The sequence below is a fragment of the Salmo salar genome, chromosome ssa18, assembly GCF_905237065.1.
Source record: "Salmo salar chromosome ssa18, Ssal_v3.1, whole genome shotgun sequence".
NCBI classification, from domain to species: domain Eukaryota; kingdom Metazoa; phylum Chordata; class Actinopteri; order Salmoniformes; family Salmonidae; genus Salmo; species Salmo salar.
The window spans coordinates 63,418,381-63,432,945 of record NC_059459.1 but is presented as its reverse complement, the minus strand read 5'-3'; the positions used below and the strand labels follow the sequence as shown (position 1 = coordinate 63,432,945).

The 14,565-nt window shown below is 44.3% G+C and overlaps 1 protein-coding gene across 2 annotated transcripts in view; it reads right to left on the bottom strand.

Annotated features, from left to right (window-relative positions):
• LOC106577627 (phospholipid-transporting ATPase ABCA1) overlaps positions 1-14,565 on the bottom strand; it is a 230,701-nt gene that overhangs the window by 23,672 nt on the left and 192,464 nt on the right. For both annotated transcript variants that reach the window (XM_014155904.2, XM_014155905.2), the window contains exons 44-47: positions 10,118-10,224; positions 7,374-7,515; positions 6,245-6,379; positions 2,552-2,655 (exon numbers count right to left, since the gene is read on the bottom strand). In XM_014155904.2, the coding sequence (XP_014011379.2) occupies positions 2,552-2,655; positions 6,245-6,379; positions 7,374-7,515; positions 10,118-10,224 (488 nt within the window). The remainder of the gene's footprint in view (positions 1-2,551; positions 2,656-6,244; positions 6,380-7,373; positions 7,516-10,117; positions 10,225-14,565) is intronic.

Here is a 14,565-nt window from a genome sequence, read left to right as displayed (position 1 = left end):
GTTGTTTTCATTGCAAGTTAAAGTGTACTGTTGCTGGCTCACTAGCTAACATTATGTGTATGATCTGTGTAGGTATGCCATTTGCATTGCTAGTTATAGCCTAACGTTAGCTAGCTATCTACCATTGAACCTAGTTGGTTAGCTTTAGCTACCTACAGATTCATACTATAGCTATGACAATCCATTTGTATTGGTAGTTATAGCCTAATGTTAGCTAGCTAGCTACCATTGAACCTAGTCGGTTAGCTTTAGCTACCTACAGATTCATACTATAGCTATGACAATCCATTTGTATTGGTAGTAGTATGATTTGGGATCATGCCAGTTCAATGTTTAGCTAGCTACATGTCTAAAGAAAAGACTCCAATTCGCCAGATGATTACATGAACTATCAAGTTAGCCAGGTGTGTCTGTGGGTGATTACGGCCGTCTAAAGTATTTCATGAACATGTGTACATGTCCAGACAATAGTGACCCATCCACTTAGCTAGATGTGGCTGGGGGGTGGTTATAGCATTTTTTCACATAACCCATCAATTTAGACAAGTGTGTCTGGGTAAGCATCGACTAATAATTATAAAATGTTTATATCTGGACACAGTTTTTGATATTGCTACTATAATATGCAAGTAACCATTTCCTTATACCGTCAAAACCTTCTGCATCCTGTGCATGTGACAAATCAACTTAGAATTTATTTGATATAGTGTGTGTTTACCAGAGGCGGCAATGTGAAGAACAACATGACCTGTACAAAAGTAAAATTAAGATATAGGCCAAAGACTAGATAAAGTGTATTTTTACCTGGAGTTTTTCCTAATTGTAGGGTACTAGTTTTACCACTTTTAGTCTTGAAATCTTTGATTGTTTACTACACTACTCACTCTTTTTAGCACATGGACTTACGTGAATGCTTAAAGAGATGGGTGGGGCTAAGGCTTAAGAGGGTGTGACCGATGCTGAATGGGTGTAGTCAAAGAAGAGCTCTCCAGTAGGTGTATCAAAACATTTAAGGGCCATTTCCTCAAAAGTGGGGTTACGAGTTTATCAGCTTTCAATTTCTTATTGTTCCTCAAATGCAGTGTATGACATACCATCTCTGAGTCTCTACTTTTATCCAATATAAAAAAACACTGGTATAATGTTGCTACATAGGACCGAATCCAGGTGGTGGGTCACACATACTGTTCCTGTAGGCCCATAGCAATGCCTAAGAACATTCCAAACAATGGAGTCATCCGTGGGAAAGTGTGTTTGAGAATGCTAACTGCCTAATCAAGGCTTATTTGTTTATATATTGTATATATTTCCATGAAAGTTATCAGAATAAAGTCGACTCTATTCCACACAGTAAGAAGGATCTTATTGGAATACACTGCCCGTAAAATTCATGACCAATGTTCAAGTTCTGTCTCTTTCCTTCTTTGAAGAAAAAAAACAAGACACATCTGTCCTGTCTTTGAAATATGCATGCCGCATCCACCTTTCCTCAGCTTTGTGGTAAATACTGCAGCAAATGGACAACTTTTAGCTGAATAATTATTTTAGCTGGGATTCGCTTCACGCTGTTCGTTTGGAGGCGGGGGGGCATGAGATGAGGGTCTAATTTTTCATGCCTGGTTCAGGTCCAGAGAGCAGGATGGTTGGCTCCCGGGCTCTGGTGATCATTTTAGGACATCTCCTTTGACAGCCCTAGCTTAATTAGGGGGAGCGGAGTCGAACATCTGTACATTTTTGTTTTGTGTTTCAGCTGCCATTTTGGATGCAGCCCGATTCATTTCTTGCTGAGGCGGAGGCTTTGTATTGCTTTGCTGAGGGATGGAGCAATTAGTATTATGATAATGTAAAACCTGGCAAATGCGCCACTTGACCAACAAAAGCACCTGGTTGCAATATGGACGATTGGACGCAACTGAGCTGTGTACCAGCTATCACTAATACAACAAATGCATTTTGTTTCTCTGAAAAATAACACAATATGGAATGGTGATAATGGATTCACAAACTAAACTGTACAACGTTTTTCGTATCACCCGCTTCCATAAGAAGTTAAAGATTTAAAAACAATATTGCAGTTTGGAGAGAGACCACAATGGAGTCATGAATAAACATGTAGTGAAGTACTATCCATCTCGTTGTTTGTTTTTATTTCCTGGATTTCTTAGTTTGAGTTACAGTGTGTCGTATTGGTAATTGCACCATTATCCACTCCACCTGGCCCATTCACTATAATTGTGTATACATACATTTGCACATATTAACTCTGAACTCAGATCCAACATATGAACTTTAAGGAAATGTTTATTTCCTCATGGTTTTTGAATGACACTGCTTAGAAATGCCAGAATTTCTTTAATACTGCTTTGTTAACTTATCATAATAAAAAAACAAACATATGTTGCAAGGACATGAGTAAAGGTTGTATTGCTAATGTTTAAATAATGTTTTCAAACTTGCGAACCAGATCCAATTGTAAAACAGGAAGTTGCAAATTAGAGTCACACTCCCAAATCTAATTTGAGAGGTGCCTTAAAACAGTAAGAGAACATACCTGTGTGATGTTAGGATGACTGAGCGTCCCTCTTTGATGACACTCAGGATGCAGTCCCACAGGAAGCGTCTGGCTTTGGGGTCCATCCCTGTCGTTGGCTCATCCTACAGTAACGGGCCAAAAAGCATTCCGTCAACGTTTGACCTCCATTATGTTCTACGTTATCCCAATGTTATCACATCTCTACTCTTATTCTCCATTCAAATGATCTCAATCTTACTTAAATGTCCCAGAACCATAGACAGATGTTCTAAGCTTAAAAGGATTGTCCATTAAAAAAAAATATTTTGGTATTTTGTTCATTAGTACAATCCCAAACAATATTCAAATATTTATTTTGAGTGAATTATCCCTTTAAATGCTAAATGTGTAATATTTTAGTCAATAGTGATTGTGATTAATAATATAAAATTGATTTTTAATGGCATGGTCAGGCTGTTGAAATTACAAATTGGGCCTTTAACCTTCAGAATGTGTTCCAAAGGTCTCATATCCCTATAGCCCCAAACTTTGACATCTCACAGAATTATGCTGCTGACACTAAACTGATATGCCCCTTCTAGTTGGAAGAGGACTACATTTAGACATGAAAGCATACTTAATGTTTCAAAGGCTCCTGCTACCAACACTAACCAGTGGAATCAAAGCAGGGTAGAGGAGCTTTGGAATTGGGGAGGCTACATGGGGAGAGCCGAGGGCATCAAGCACTTTTAGACCCAGCCAAACAAATTCCCAGGGGACTTCTCTCTTACAGACATTGTGAATGCAATATGCGCGGGCACACACACTTTCTCATTCCCCATTCCCTTTCTCTCTCCCCGGGCTAGTCTGTCCATGGACGATTAGAGAGAGACAGGACTCACTCCATTGCCTGTGCTCCAGCCTCACTCCTACACTGCCAGAATCCCCCAAATCCCACCAGGGATCTCCATCACCATGCTGACGGTGTCCCAGTGCAAAGCTGACATGGCGGTGCCTTAAGGGAACCAAGCAAGACTCAGTGTTCTACCTGCCACACAAATGGAAACTCACTCTAACACTACATTATCCGTCTGTCTCAAAGTTACGAGCCAGGGCTACCAAACAACTGCAAGTGAACTATCTGTCTGAATGAACAAAAGCATCTGCACTGTGTTGGGATATGAAATAGAGGATATTGTGCAGGTAGGTAAGCTACATGATGTACATACAGTACCAGTCAAAAGTTTGGACACACCTACGCATTCCAGGGTTTTTCTTTATTTGTACTATTTTCTACATTGTAGAATAATAGTGAAGACATCAAAACTATGAAATAACACATATGGAATCATGTAGTAACCAAAAAAGTGTTAAACAAATCATTTTTTGTTGTTGAGATTCTTCAAAGTAGTCCCTCTTCGCCTTGATGACAGCTTTGCACACTCTTGGCATTCTCTCAACCAGCTTCATGAAGTAGTCACCTGGAATTAATTTCAATTAACAGTTCATTTGTGGAATTTCTTTCCTTCTTAATGCGTTTGAACCAATCAGTTGTGTTGTCTATATTATGGCAAGAACAGCTCAAATAAGCAAAGAGAAATAACAGTCCATCATTACTTTAAGACATGAAGGTCATTCAATACGGAACATTTCAAAAACTTTAAAAGGGTCTTTAAGTGCAGCTGCAAAAACCATCAACCGCTATGATGAAACTAGCTCTCATGAGGACAGCCACAGGAAAGGAAGATGCAGAGTTACCTCTGCTGCAGAGGATAAGTTCATTAGAGCTACCAGCCTCAGATTGTAGCCCAAATAAATGTTTCTCGGAGTTCAAGTAACAGACATCTCAACATCAACTGTTCAGAGGAGACTGCATGAATCAGGACTTCATGGTCATATTGCCACAAAGAAACCTCTACTAAAGGACACCAATAAGAAGAAAAGATTTGCTTGGGCCAAGAAACACAAGCAGTGATCATTAGACTGGCGGGAATCTGTCCTTTGGTCTGATGAGTCCAAATTTGAGATTTTTGTTCCAACCGCTGTGTCTTGTGAGATGCAGAGCAAGTGTGGTTCCCACCGTGAAGCATGGAGGAGGAGGTGTGATGGTGTGGGGTGCTTGCTGGTGACACTGTCTGTGATTTATTTAGAATTCAAGGCACACTTAACCAGCATGGCTACTACAGTATTCTGCAGAGATACGCCATCCGATCTGGTTTGCGCTCATTTGTTTTTCAACAGGACAATGACCCAAAACACACCTCCAGGCTGTGTAAGGGCTATTTGACTAAGAAGGAGAGTAAAGGAGTGCTGCATCAGATGACCTGGCCTCCACAATCCGCCGACCTCAACCCAATTGAGATGATTTGGGATGAGTTGGACTGCAGAGTGAAGGAAAAGCAGCCAACAAGAGCTCAGCATATGTGGGAACTCCTTCAAGACTGTTGGAAAAACATTCCTCATGAAGCTGGTTGAGAGAATGGCAAGAGTGTGCAAAGCTGCCATCAAGGCAAAGGGTGGCTACTTCAAGGAATCTAAAATATAAAATATCTTTGATTTATTTAACACTTTTTTGGTTACTACATGATTCCATGTGTTATTTTATAGTTTTCATGTCTTCACTATTATTCTACAATGTAGAAAATCGTACAAATAAAGAAAAACCCTTGAATGAGTAGGTGTGTCCAAACTTTTGACTGGTACTGTACATATAACATTAAACAGCATTACAGATAGTGAGGGAACCTGAATGATTTCCTGTGTCATGACTGACTGACTTGCTGAATTCATGAATTAATTCATGGGTGGGTAGGATGGATGGATAAATTAATTAATACTTTAGTGGTATAACAGTAAACATAACATTTGCCTAATCAGGCGTGTGGGCGCAATATTTTAGTGATCGTATTTTCATGGAATCAGTAAGATTTTGAAGTGACTTGTCAGGTCCCAAAGTTGGTCCCTCCTAATGAGGCTATGCCATTATAATACTTTTTCAACCCTCTCTATGGCCAGCCTGCTTTACATAATAAGGTAAGGAACACACTTGAATTAAGATGCCATTTTCTTTCTGTGAGAAACGCTTAGCTAGCATATAGCCACCGACTCTCCCTGTTCAAATCAATCCCAGTATAAGGCTTTAATTCCTGCAAACAGCGTTACGTATGCTTTAAATATCCAAATGAGATTGGGTGGACTCTGAAAGATTAATTAAAACGTGACCGGATGGCGACCCGACTGAAATACAGCCCCTTTTTTGTCATCTACTAGTAATTGACTTATAATCCCCAAGGAAATTCATTAACAATTTCTAAGTTGTATCCAGGATTTGTTATGTTGTCAAGCAGGCATACATCCTCTAATTGGTTCTCTCTCCTCTTTGCTGTACAAGGAACCAAAGTGGAATCCAATCTAGTCTTCGTTGGCAAAAACATTTTGGAGTTCAAAAGTTATATTTTTGCACCCCGAAAAAAGATGAAGAAAATTCTTTATAATTTTTTTTCTGCCCTCACTGAAAGTTTAATCACTGCTCAGGACAAACTTCAGTAATATAAACTGAACCATAAAACTGGATGTGATCTGTAAAATATCTTAATAAAGTGTTAATACAGCTAGTAGGCGTTTATCATAGAGCCATATCAATAGTGTCATATCAATGATCTCAAAAGGTGTTCATAACATTGTCATCGGGCAATAATGAGGCTGTGTTTTGGACTGAGCCAATCATCTTACCAGGAAGACCACAGGAGGACAGCCAATCAAAGCCATGGCGGTGGAGAGCTTGCGTTTGTTCCCTCCACTGTAGGTACCGGCTGACTTGTTCGAGTATTTGACCAGGCCTAGCTTCTGGATGCCCCACTCTGCCACCTAATAACAAAAACACAACCGAGAGAACATTTAAATATATAATTACAAATTGTATTTCTGTGACAGTAGCACAACAATCCACTTTGGTTTGGGCTGTCTAGTGCTGGCATTCTGCTCTCACACCCTCCCTCTCTTCCTTCCTTTCCCCTGGCATGAGACATATGCATGCATGATGGTTGGCATCGCCACAGGACCTTTTTCAAGGCTGATATGCTGCACTGTGGGTTTCTGGGCCACATCACAAGCTAAAAAAATAGTACTAGCCAGCAGGAACTTATCCAATATTCATCCCCCTAGCGATTCTCCAATCCCTATCCTCAGGTACCCCCAACCAAATGTATTGTATGCAGGCATGTTTTCATTCCAACCATCCGGACATTCATTTACTCCCTATATTGACATGTTGGTGGACTAATGATATGGAAATGACACCAGCTCCCCGGGGCTCTCCCTGGAGCCAAAATGGCCATCACAAAGCACAACTCAGCAGACCCAACGGAACAGAGACCAGAGAAACTGGGTCCCTTGGCCTAGTAGTTTGAGATCAAAGGCCTGGGCGCCTGAGCCTGAGGCTGAGGCCACTGGCAAGTTGACCAGCCAACTTTCTTTTGATCTTATTGTTACTGAGGGGGGCCGTGGAGAAACAGGGGGCCCATGGTGGGGCGGCCACACTGCTAGGCATGCTGGTGAACAATGTAAAGGAATTACCTGTGGCCAGCTCCTCTAACCAGAACCTTATGTATTACATAGGTCTTCTACTTCAGAGGTTACTCAGCACTTTGACCAAGCGCAGTGTGCTGTCTATGTCTGCACTTTCTTTTATGGTTGGAAGTGCAGGTATTGTATGGGGGGGGAAATAAATGTCTGAAAGGATATGAAGTTCTTTGTTCTCGTCCGTCATCATGACAACTGTATGACCATAGGAATCAAATGGGGTTGCGTCGTACAGGAACAGGAAATGATACCATTCAGGTCAGACAAGGGGAAATGTTACCATGGGGACTTCTTTCTCCGGTACGCCTCGTAGTCTGGCGTAGAACTCCAGGTGCTCTCGTCCGGTGAGAAGGTCGTTGAGGGCGTCAAACTGCGGGCAGTAGCCCATGTTCTGGTGAACGTCCCTCATCTCTGTCCGTATGCTGAGAGGAGCGTCATGGAACATATATTCAGACACAGACCGTAACACCACATGATTAGGATAACTCGTCAACATCATCGCCATCATCAACAATAACACAATGTTCATAATGAAGATGAGTGATCCAACTGTGTCGTCACCATCATCCCTATACAGTAGGTACTGTCTTACATCCACCGACTGATTCAAATAACACCTGGGTAATACTGTTGTTTTCAGAGAGGAAATATTACCATTATACTACATTTACATTTTGGAAATCAATTTGGTTTTCTGGAGGTCAAAGAAGTACAGCGTGTATGACAAGTGCTCTGTATAGTGTATCTCACAGAGGCTGTGTGAAAAGAAAAGGTCCTCATGGAACACGTTGATCCATTACCAGAATAAATATCACCACTTGGTTAAGAGAACTCTCCGCTTTCCACACGTTGTCTGGAGCCAAACATGAGGAACAACACAGACGTTTATGTATTCATATATATATATATATGTATTCATAATTATGTATTCTTGGGCCCAGGTGACGTTTTTCGACAAACAATATATGTCATGGAAAATGAACAGCGCTTTGGGGCATATCGTTGCTTGTCATCTGTAGTCTGAAAGTAGAAAAAAAAGGCAGCTAAACTTGCATATTGCAAAGGAATGCTTCCTGTCTAAAGAGAGTTTTCGTTAATCTGCCTTACACAATGTGTAAAACTATAGCTGGAACATGACAATTTGGATATCGGTTGGAGGGGGGGACGGGGGACGACGACGACGACTGAAAAAAATGCTGTACCAAGCTCTGCAGTGGGCCGGTATTGTCACGTTCGCTGGAATAAATGTCGGACCAAGGCGCAGCGAATCTTGAGTTCCACATTATTTATTAGAAAGTGAAATTAAGCAAAGACAAAAACAAATAAACAATAAACTAACAATGAACTGTGACTACAGAGATGCTATGTGCACCAACTCAAAACAATATCCCATAAACACAGGTGGGAAAAACAGCTACTTAAATATGATCCCCAATTAGAGACAACGATTACCAGCTGCCTCTAATTGGGAATCATACACAATCACCAACATAGAAAAACAAACCTAGAACCCCACATAGAAATAATAAACTAGACTAATCCCCCAGTCACGCCCTGACCTACTCTACCATAGAAAATAAGGACTCTCTATGGTCAGGACGTGACAGGTAGGAAGTAATCGCTCACGGGATGGAGGTTATTTGCTGCGGGCTTTACGAGTGTAAACAGACAATTAACAAATGTAAGATTTGGGGGTTCAACACAAACTCTTTTATTTGGAGAGAAAATTAGGTTTTCCCTCTATTTGTTGTTCCACACTGCTTAAAAAGTCATTCTCTCATCCTACCAGGAACGTAATGAGGCGAAAACAGAGGGTGGTCGTGCTTCTGTTTTTCTTTCCCTGAAGGTCCAAGAGATCACCGCTGGCAACATTAATCAACATTAATGTTGACGTGTTTTGCGCCATCTCTTTGTTGAACACAAAGAAAATGATCCGTTTTTATAAATGAATAACTATGGCAACACAACTGGGGACGCAAACCAGTGGAGACCGCAGTGAACTAGTATCCATCCACCGATTGCCTTACATCGTTTCCATAGAGATGATTACTTCATACGGCGCCGAGAACAGGGAGATGTTCTTTCTCTCTAAATATGAAAGAACACGCCCCTTTTTGAGTGTACAAGGCATTTTTGTGTTTGTTTATTTGGGTGTGTGTGTGTGTGTGTGTGTGTGTGTGTGTGTGTGTGTGTGTGTGTGTGTGTGTGTGTGTGTGTGTATACAGTGTATGTGTGCGTCTGAGTCTATGTGTGTGGCAGGAGGGACAGAAAACAAGAGTGGGAGTGAGGGAGAGGGAAAGAGAGAGGGTGTGCAACAGAATGAAATATGTGGGAGATGGAGAGTGGAAGAGAGAGAATGGGGAATGTGCGAGACAGCACGTTGAAAAAATGAACAAGGACATGAGAGGACTGGAGTTGAAACGGACGAGAAAACAGAATGTACAAGAGAGGTCGAGACGTCCAGAGGGAGAGAGAGGAAGAGAGAGGAAGAGAGAGGAAGAGGGAGAGAGCAAAACCCAAAGTGAGTGAGAGCAAAAGTTGCTGAGAAAGAGTAGGACTGTGTCCCAAATGGCAGCCTATTTACTGCATAGTGCACTCATTTTGACGAGAGCCCTATGGGCCCTGTTCAAAAGTAGTGCACTATATCGGAATAGGGTGCCATTTGGAATGGGTCAGCCAATGGAAACTAGGAAAGTTAACAAAACTCCCTTAGCTCTATCCCATAAATGCGCTGCATGGTCATTCTGACGTCTGCAGTGGCCATACAGCATTTACGGTGATAAGGCCCCTGCAGAAGTCAGAGCATTCATGCTTCTTGCACTTGACAGAACAGCACAGAGCTGATGTGAAGGAAGTTGTGTTTATTATACAGGACCTCCCGCCCCCACCTCCCGTCAACCAATCATGTCAATGTGGAGCTATATGGAGCCCTCTGCATTGTTAAAAATTTTAAAGGCGCACAACGATGTGGTACGGCGCTCAATTTGTGTGTGTGTGTGCTAACAGCCAGTGGCTCCTCCTCACCTGTATCCGTTTAGGAAGGCCTCCCCTCCGGAGATGGAGATGTCCCCTGTCAGCATCTTGAAGGTGGTGGTTTTTCCTGCCCCGTTAATCCCCAGAAGTCCAAAGCACTTCACACACACACACACACACAGAGAGAGGAGCCCTCATTAACAAAGAACATTGGACGAAGAGATCCAAGACTTCCAATGGAGCATCTCATTACGTAACAAAAAACATAGGACGAAGATGATTCAAAGAACAAGATGCTCTACTCTACAGTTACCCTTTATTGAGGTAAAGATATTGGTAGTAGATAATGGATTGTGAATCATTTCCTGACTGATCCAATAAATGGATTCAGTCATTCAACATACATGATTGGAATAGCACTTTTAGTACTAGTCTGTTGACTTAATATAATCGTATTGTTTGTGCTGTAGGAACTGTGTGTCGTAAGAGGCAGTGCCTGCGTCACCGTGTCAATATTATCTGAGTTATCCACACATTGAAACAATACAAATTGACAGGAATTTATGTACACAATTACATATGGCCGTTCAGTGTCAACATTGAGTGTCTTACATTAGGAATACCACTCATACATTCAACTGTCCACACCTGGCACTCACACAAACACATTAAGATGCAAAACACACACACCACTCACCTCAATCCTCCACTACAGCCACCCCCCCACATACAAACACACCAGAGCATTCTGAACACCATTCCCCCTTCTTTCCCTAACCACTTAACATAACATTTATTCCTCTTCTTCTCTCTCTGACAGAGCCCTCTTCTTCTTCTTCTCTCTCTGACAGAGCCCTCTTCTTCTTCTTCTCTCTCTGACAGAGCCCTCTTCTTCTTCTCTCTCTGACAGAGCCCTCTTCTTCTTCTCTCTCTGACAGAGCCCTCTTCTTCTTCTCTCTCTGACAGAGCCCTCTTCTTCTTCTCTCTCTGACAGAGCCCTCTTCTTCTTCTCTCTCTGACAGAGCCCTCTTCTTCTTCTCTCTCTGACAGAGCCCTCTTCTTCTTCTCTCTCTGACAGAGCCCTCTTCTTCTTCTCTCTCTGACAGAGCCCTCTTCTTCTCTCTCTGACAGAGCCCTCTTCTTCTTCTCTCTCTGACAGAGCCTTCTTCTTCTTCTCTCTCTGACAGAGCCTTCTTCTTCTCTCTCTGACAGAGCCTTCTTCTCTCTCTGACAGAGCCCTCTTCTTCTCTCTGACAGAGCCTTCTTCTTCTTCTTTTTCTGAGAGAGCCCTCTTCTTCTTCTTCTTTTTCTGACAGAGCCCTCTTCTTCTTCTTCTTTTTCTGACAGAGCCCTCTTCTTCTTCTTCTTTTTCTGACAGAGCCCTCTTCTTCTTCTTTTTCTGAGAGAGCCCTCTTCTTCTTCTTCTTTTTCTGACAGAGCCCTCTTCTTCTCTCTCTGACAGAGCCCTCTTCTTCTTCTCTCTCTGACAGAGCCCTCTTCTTCTTCTCCTGACAGAGCCCTCGTCTTCTTCTCCTGACAGAGCTCTCTTCTTCTCTTTCTGACAGAGCTCTCTTCTTCTCTCTCTGACAGAGCTCTCTTCTCTCTCTGACAGAGCCCTCTTCTTCTTCTTCTCTCTCTGACAGAGCCCTCTTCTTCTTCTTCTCTCTCTGACAGAGCTCTCTTCTTATTCTCTCTCTGACAGAGCTGATACTTCCACTTCCGCCTCCAGGGCACTTCTTCTGAAAACACACCTCCTGGTCACCCTACTGACCCTACCTACCCTACCTAACCTACCCACCCACCCAAACCACAGTGCCCACCCACCCTACCCTAGCATACCCTACTAAGCGACAGTACCTACCCACCCTACCCTACCTAACCTAGCATACCCCACTTACCCGACCTAACCTACAGTACCTACCTACCCACCCTACCAAAACCTACTTACCCAACCTAAACAAAGGTATCTACACACCCTACCCTACCTAACCTAGCATACCCCACTTACCCAACCGACAGTAACCACCCACCCCACCTAACCTAGGAAACCCAACTTACCCAACCTAACCTACATTATCTACCTACCCTACCCTGCCTAACCTAGCATACCCTACTTACCCAACCTACATTAACCACCTACCCAACCTAACCTACAGTACCTACCCACCTCACCTACCCAACCTAACCTACAGTACCTACCCACCCCACCCCACCTACCCAACCTAACCTACAGTACCTACCCACCCCACCCCACCTACCCAACCTAACCTACAGTACCTACCCACCCCACCTCACCTACCCAACCTAACCTACAGTACCTACCCACCCCACCTCACCTACCCAACCTAACCTACAGTACCTACCCACCCCACCTCACCTACCCAACCTTACCTACAGTACCTACCCACCCCACCTACCTACCCAACCTAACCTACAGTACCTACCTACCCCACCTACCTACCCAACCTAACCTACAGTACCTACCTACCCCACCTACCCAACCTAACCTACAGTACCTACCCACCCCACCTACCCAACCTAACCTACAGTACCTACCCACCCTACCCACCCAACCTAACCTACAGTACCTACCCACCCCACCCACCTACCCAACCTAACCTACAGTACCTACCTACCTACCACACCCACCTACCCAACCTAACCTACAGTACCTACCTACCTACCCCACCTACCCAACCTAACCTACAGTACCTACCTACCTACCCCATCTACCCAACCTAACCTACAGTACCTACCTACCCCACCTACAGTACCTACCCACCCCACCTACCCAACCTAACCTACAGTACCTACCCACCCCACTTACCCAACCTAACCTACAGTACCTACCTACCCTACCCACCCAACCTAACCTACAGTACCTACCTACCTCATCTACCCAACCTAACCTACAGTACCTACCCACCCCACCTACCCAACCTAACCTACAGTACCTACCCACCCAACCTAACCTACAGTACCTACCCACCCCACCTACCCAACCTAACCTACAGTACCTACCCCACCCACCTACCCAACCTAACCTACAGTACCTACCTACCCCACCTACCCAACCTAACCTACAGTACCTACCCACCCCACCTACCCAACCTAACCTACAGTACCTACCTACCCCACCTACCCAACCTAACCTACAGTACCTACCCACCCCACCCCACCTACCCAACCTAAAGTACCTACCCACCCCACCTACCGAACCTAACCTACAGTACCTACCCACCCTACCCACCCAACCTAACCTACAGTACCTACCCACCCCACCTCACCTACCCAACCTAACTACCCAACCTAACCTACAGTACCTACCTACCCCACCTACCCAACCTAACCTACAGTACCTACCCACCCCACCTACCCAACCTAACCTACAGTACCTACCCACCCTACCTACCCAACCTAACCTACAGTACCTACCCACCCCACCTACCCAACCTAACCTACAGTACCTACCTACCTACCACACCCACCTACCCAACCTAACCTACAGTACCTACCTACCTACCCCACCTACCCAACCTAACCTACAGTACCTACCTACCTACCCCATCTACCCAACCTAACCTACAGTACCTACCTACCACACCCACCTACCCAACCTAACCTACAGTACCTACCTACCTACCCCACCTACCCAACCTAACCTACAGTACCTACCTACCCCACCCCACCTACCCAACCTAACCTACAGTACCTACCCACCCCACCTACCCAACCTAACCTACAGTACCTACCCACCCCACTTACCCAACCTAACCTACAGTACCTACCCACCCCACCTACCCAACCTAACCTACAGTACCTACCTACCCTACCCCCCCAACCTAACCTACAGTACCTACCTACCTCATCTACCCAACCTAACCTACAGTACCTACCCACCCCACCTACCCAACCTAACCTACAGTACCTACCCACCCAACCTAACCTACAGTACCTACCCACCCCACCTACCCAACCTAACCTACAGTACCTACCCCACCCACCTACCCAACCTAACCTACAGTACCTACCTACCCCACCTACCCAACCTAACCTACAGTACCTACCCACCCCACCTACCCAACCTAACCTAACCTACAGTACCTACCCACCCCACCCACCTACCCAACCTAACCTACAGTACCTACCCCACCCACCTACCCAACCTAACCTACAGTACCTACCTACCCCACCTACCCAACCTAACCTACAGTACCTACCCACCCCACCTACCCAACCTAACCTAACCTACAGTACCTACCCACCCCACCCTACCTACCCAACCTAACCTACAGTACCTACCCACCCCACCCACCTACCCAACCTAACCTACAGTACCTACCTACCTACCACACCCACCTACCCAACCTAACCTACAGTACCTACCTACCTACCCCACCTACCCAACCTAACCTACAGTACCTACCTACCTACCCCATCTACCCAACCTAACCTACAGTACCTACCTACCTACCACACCCACCTACCCAACCTAACCT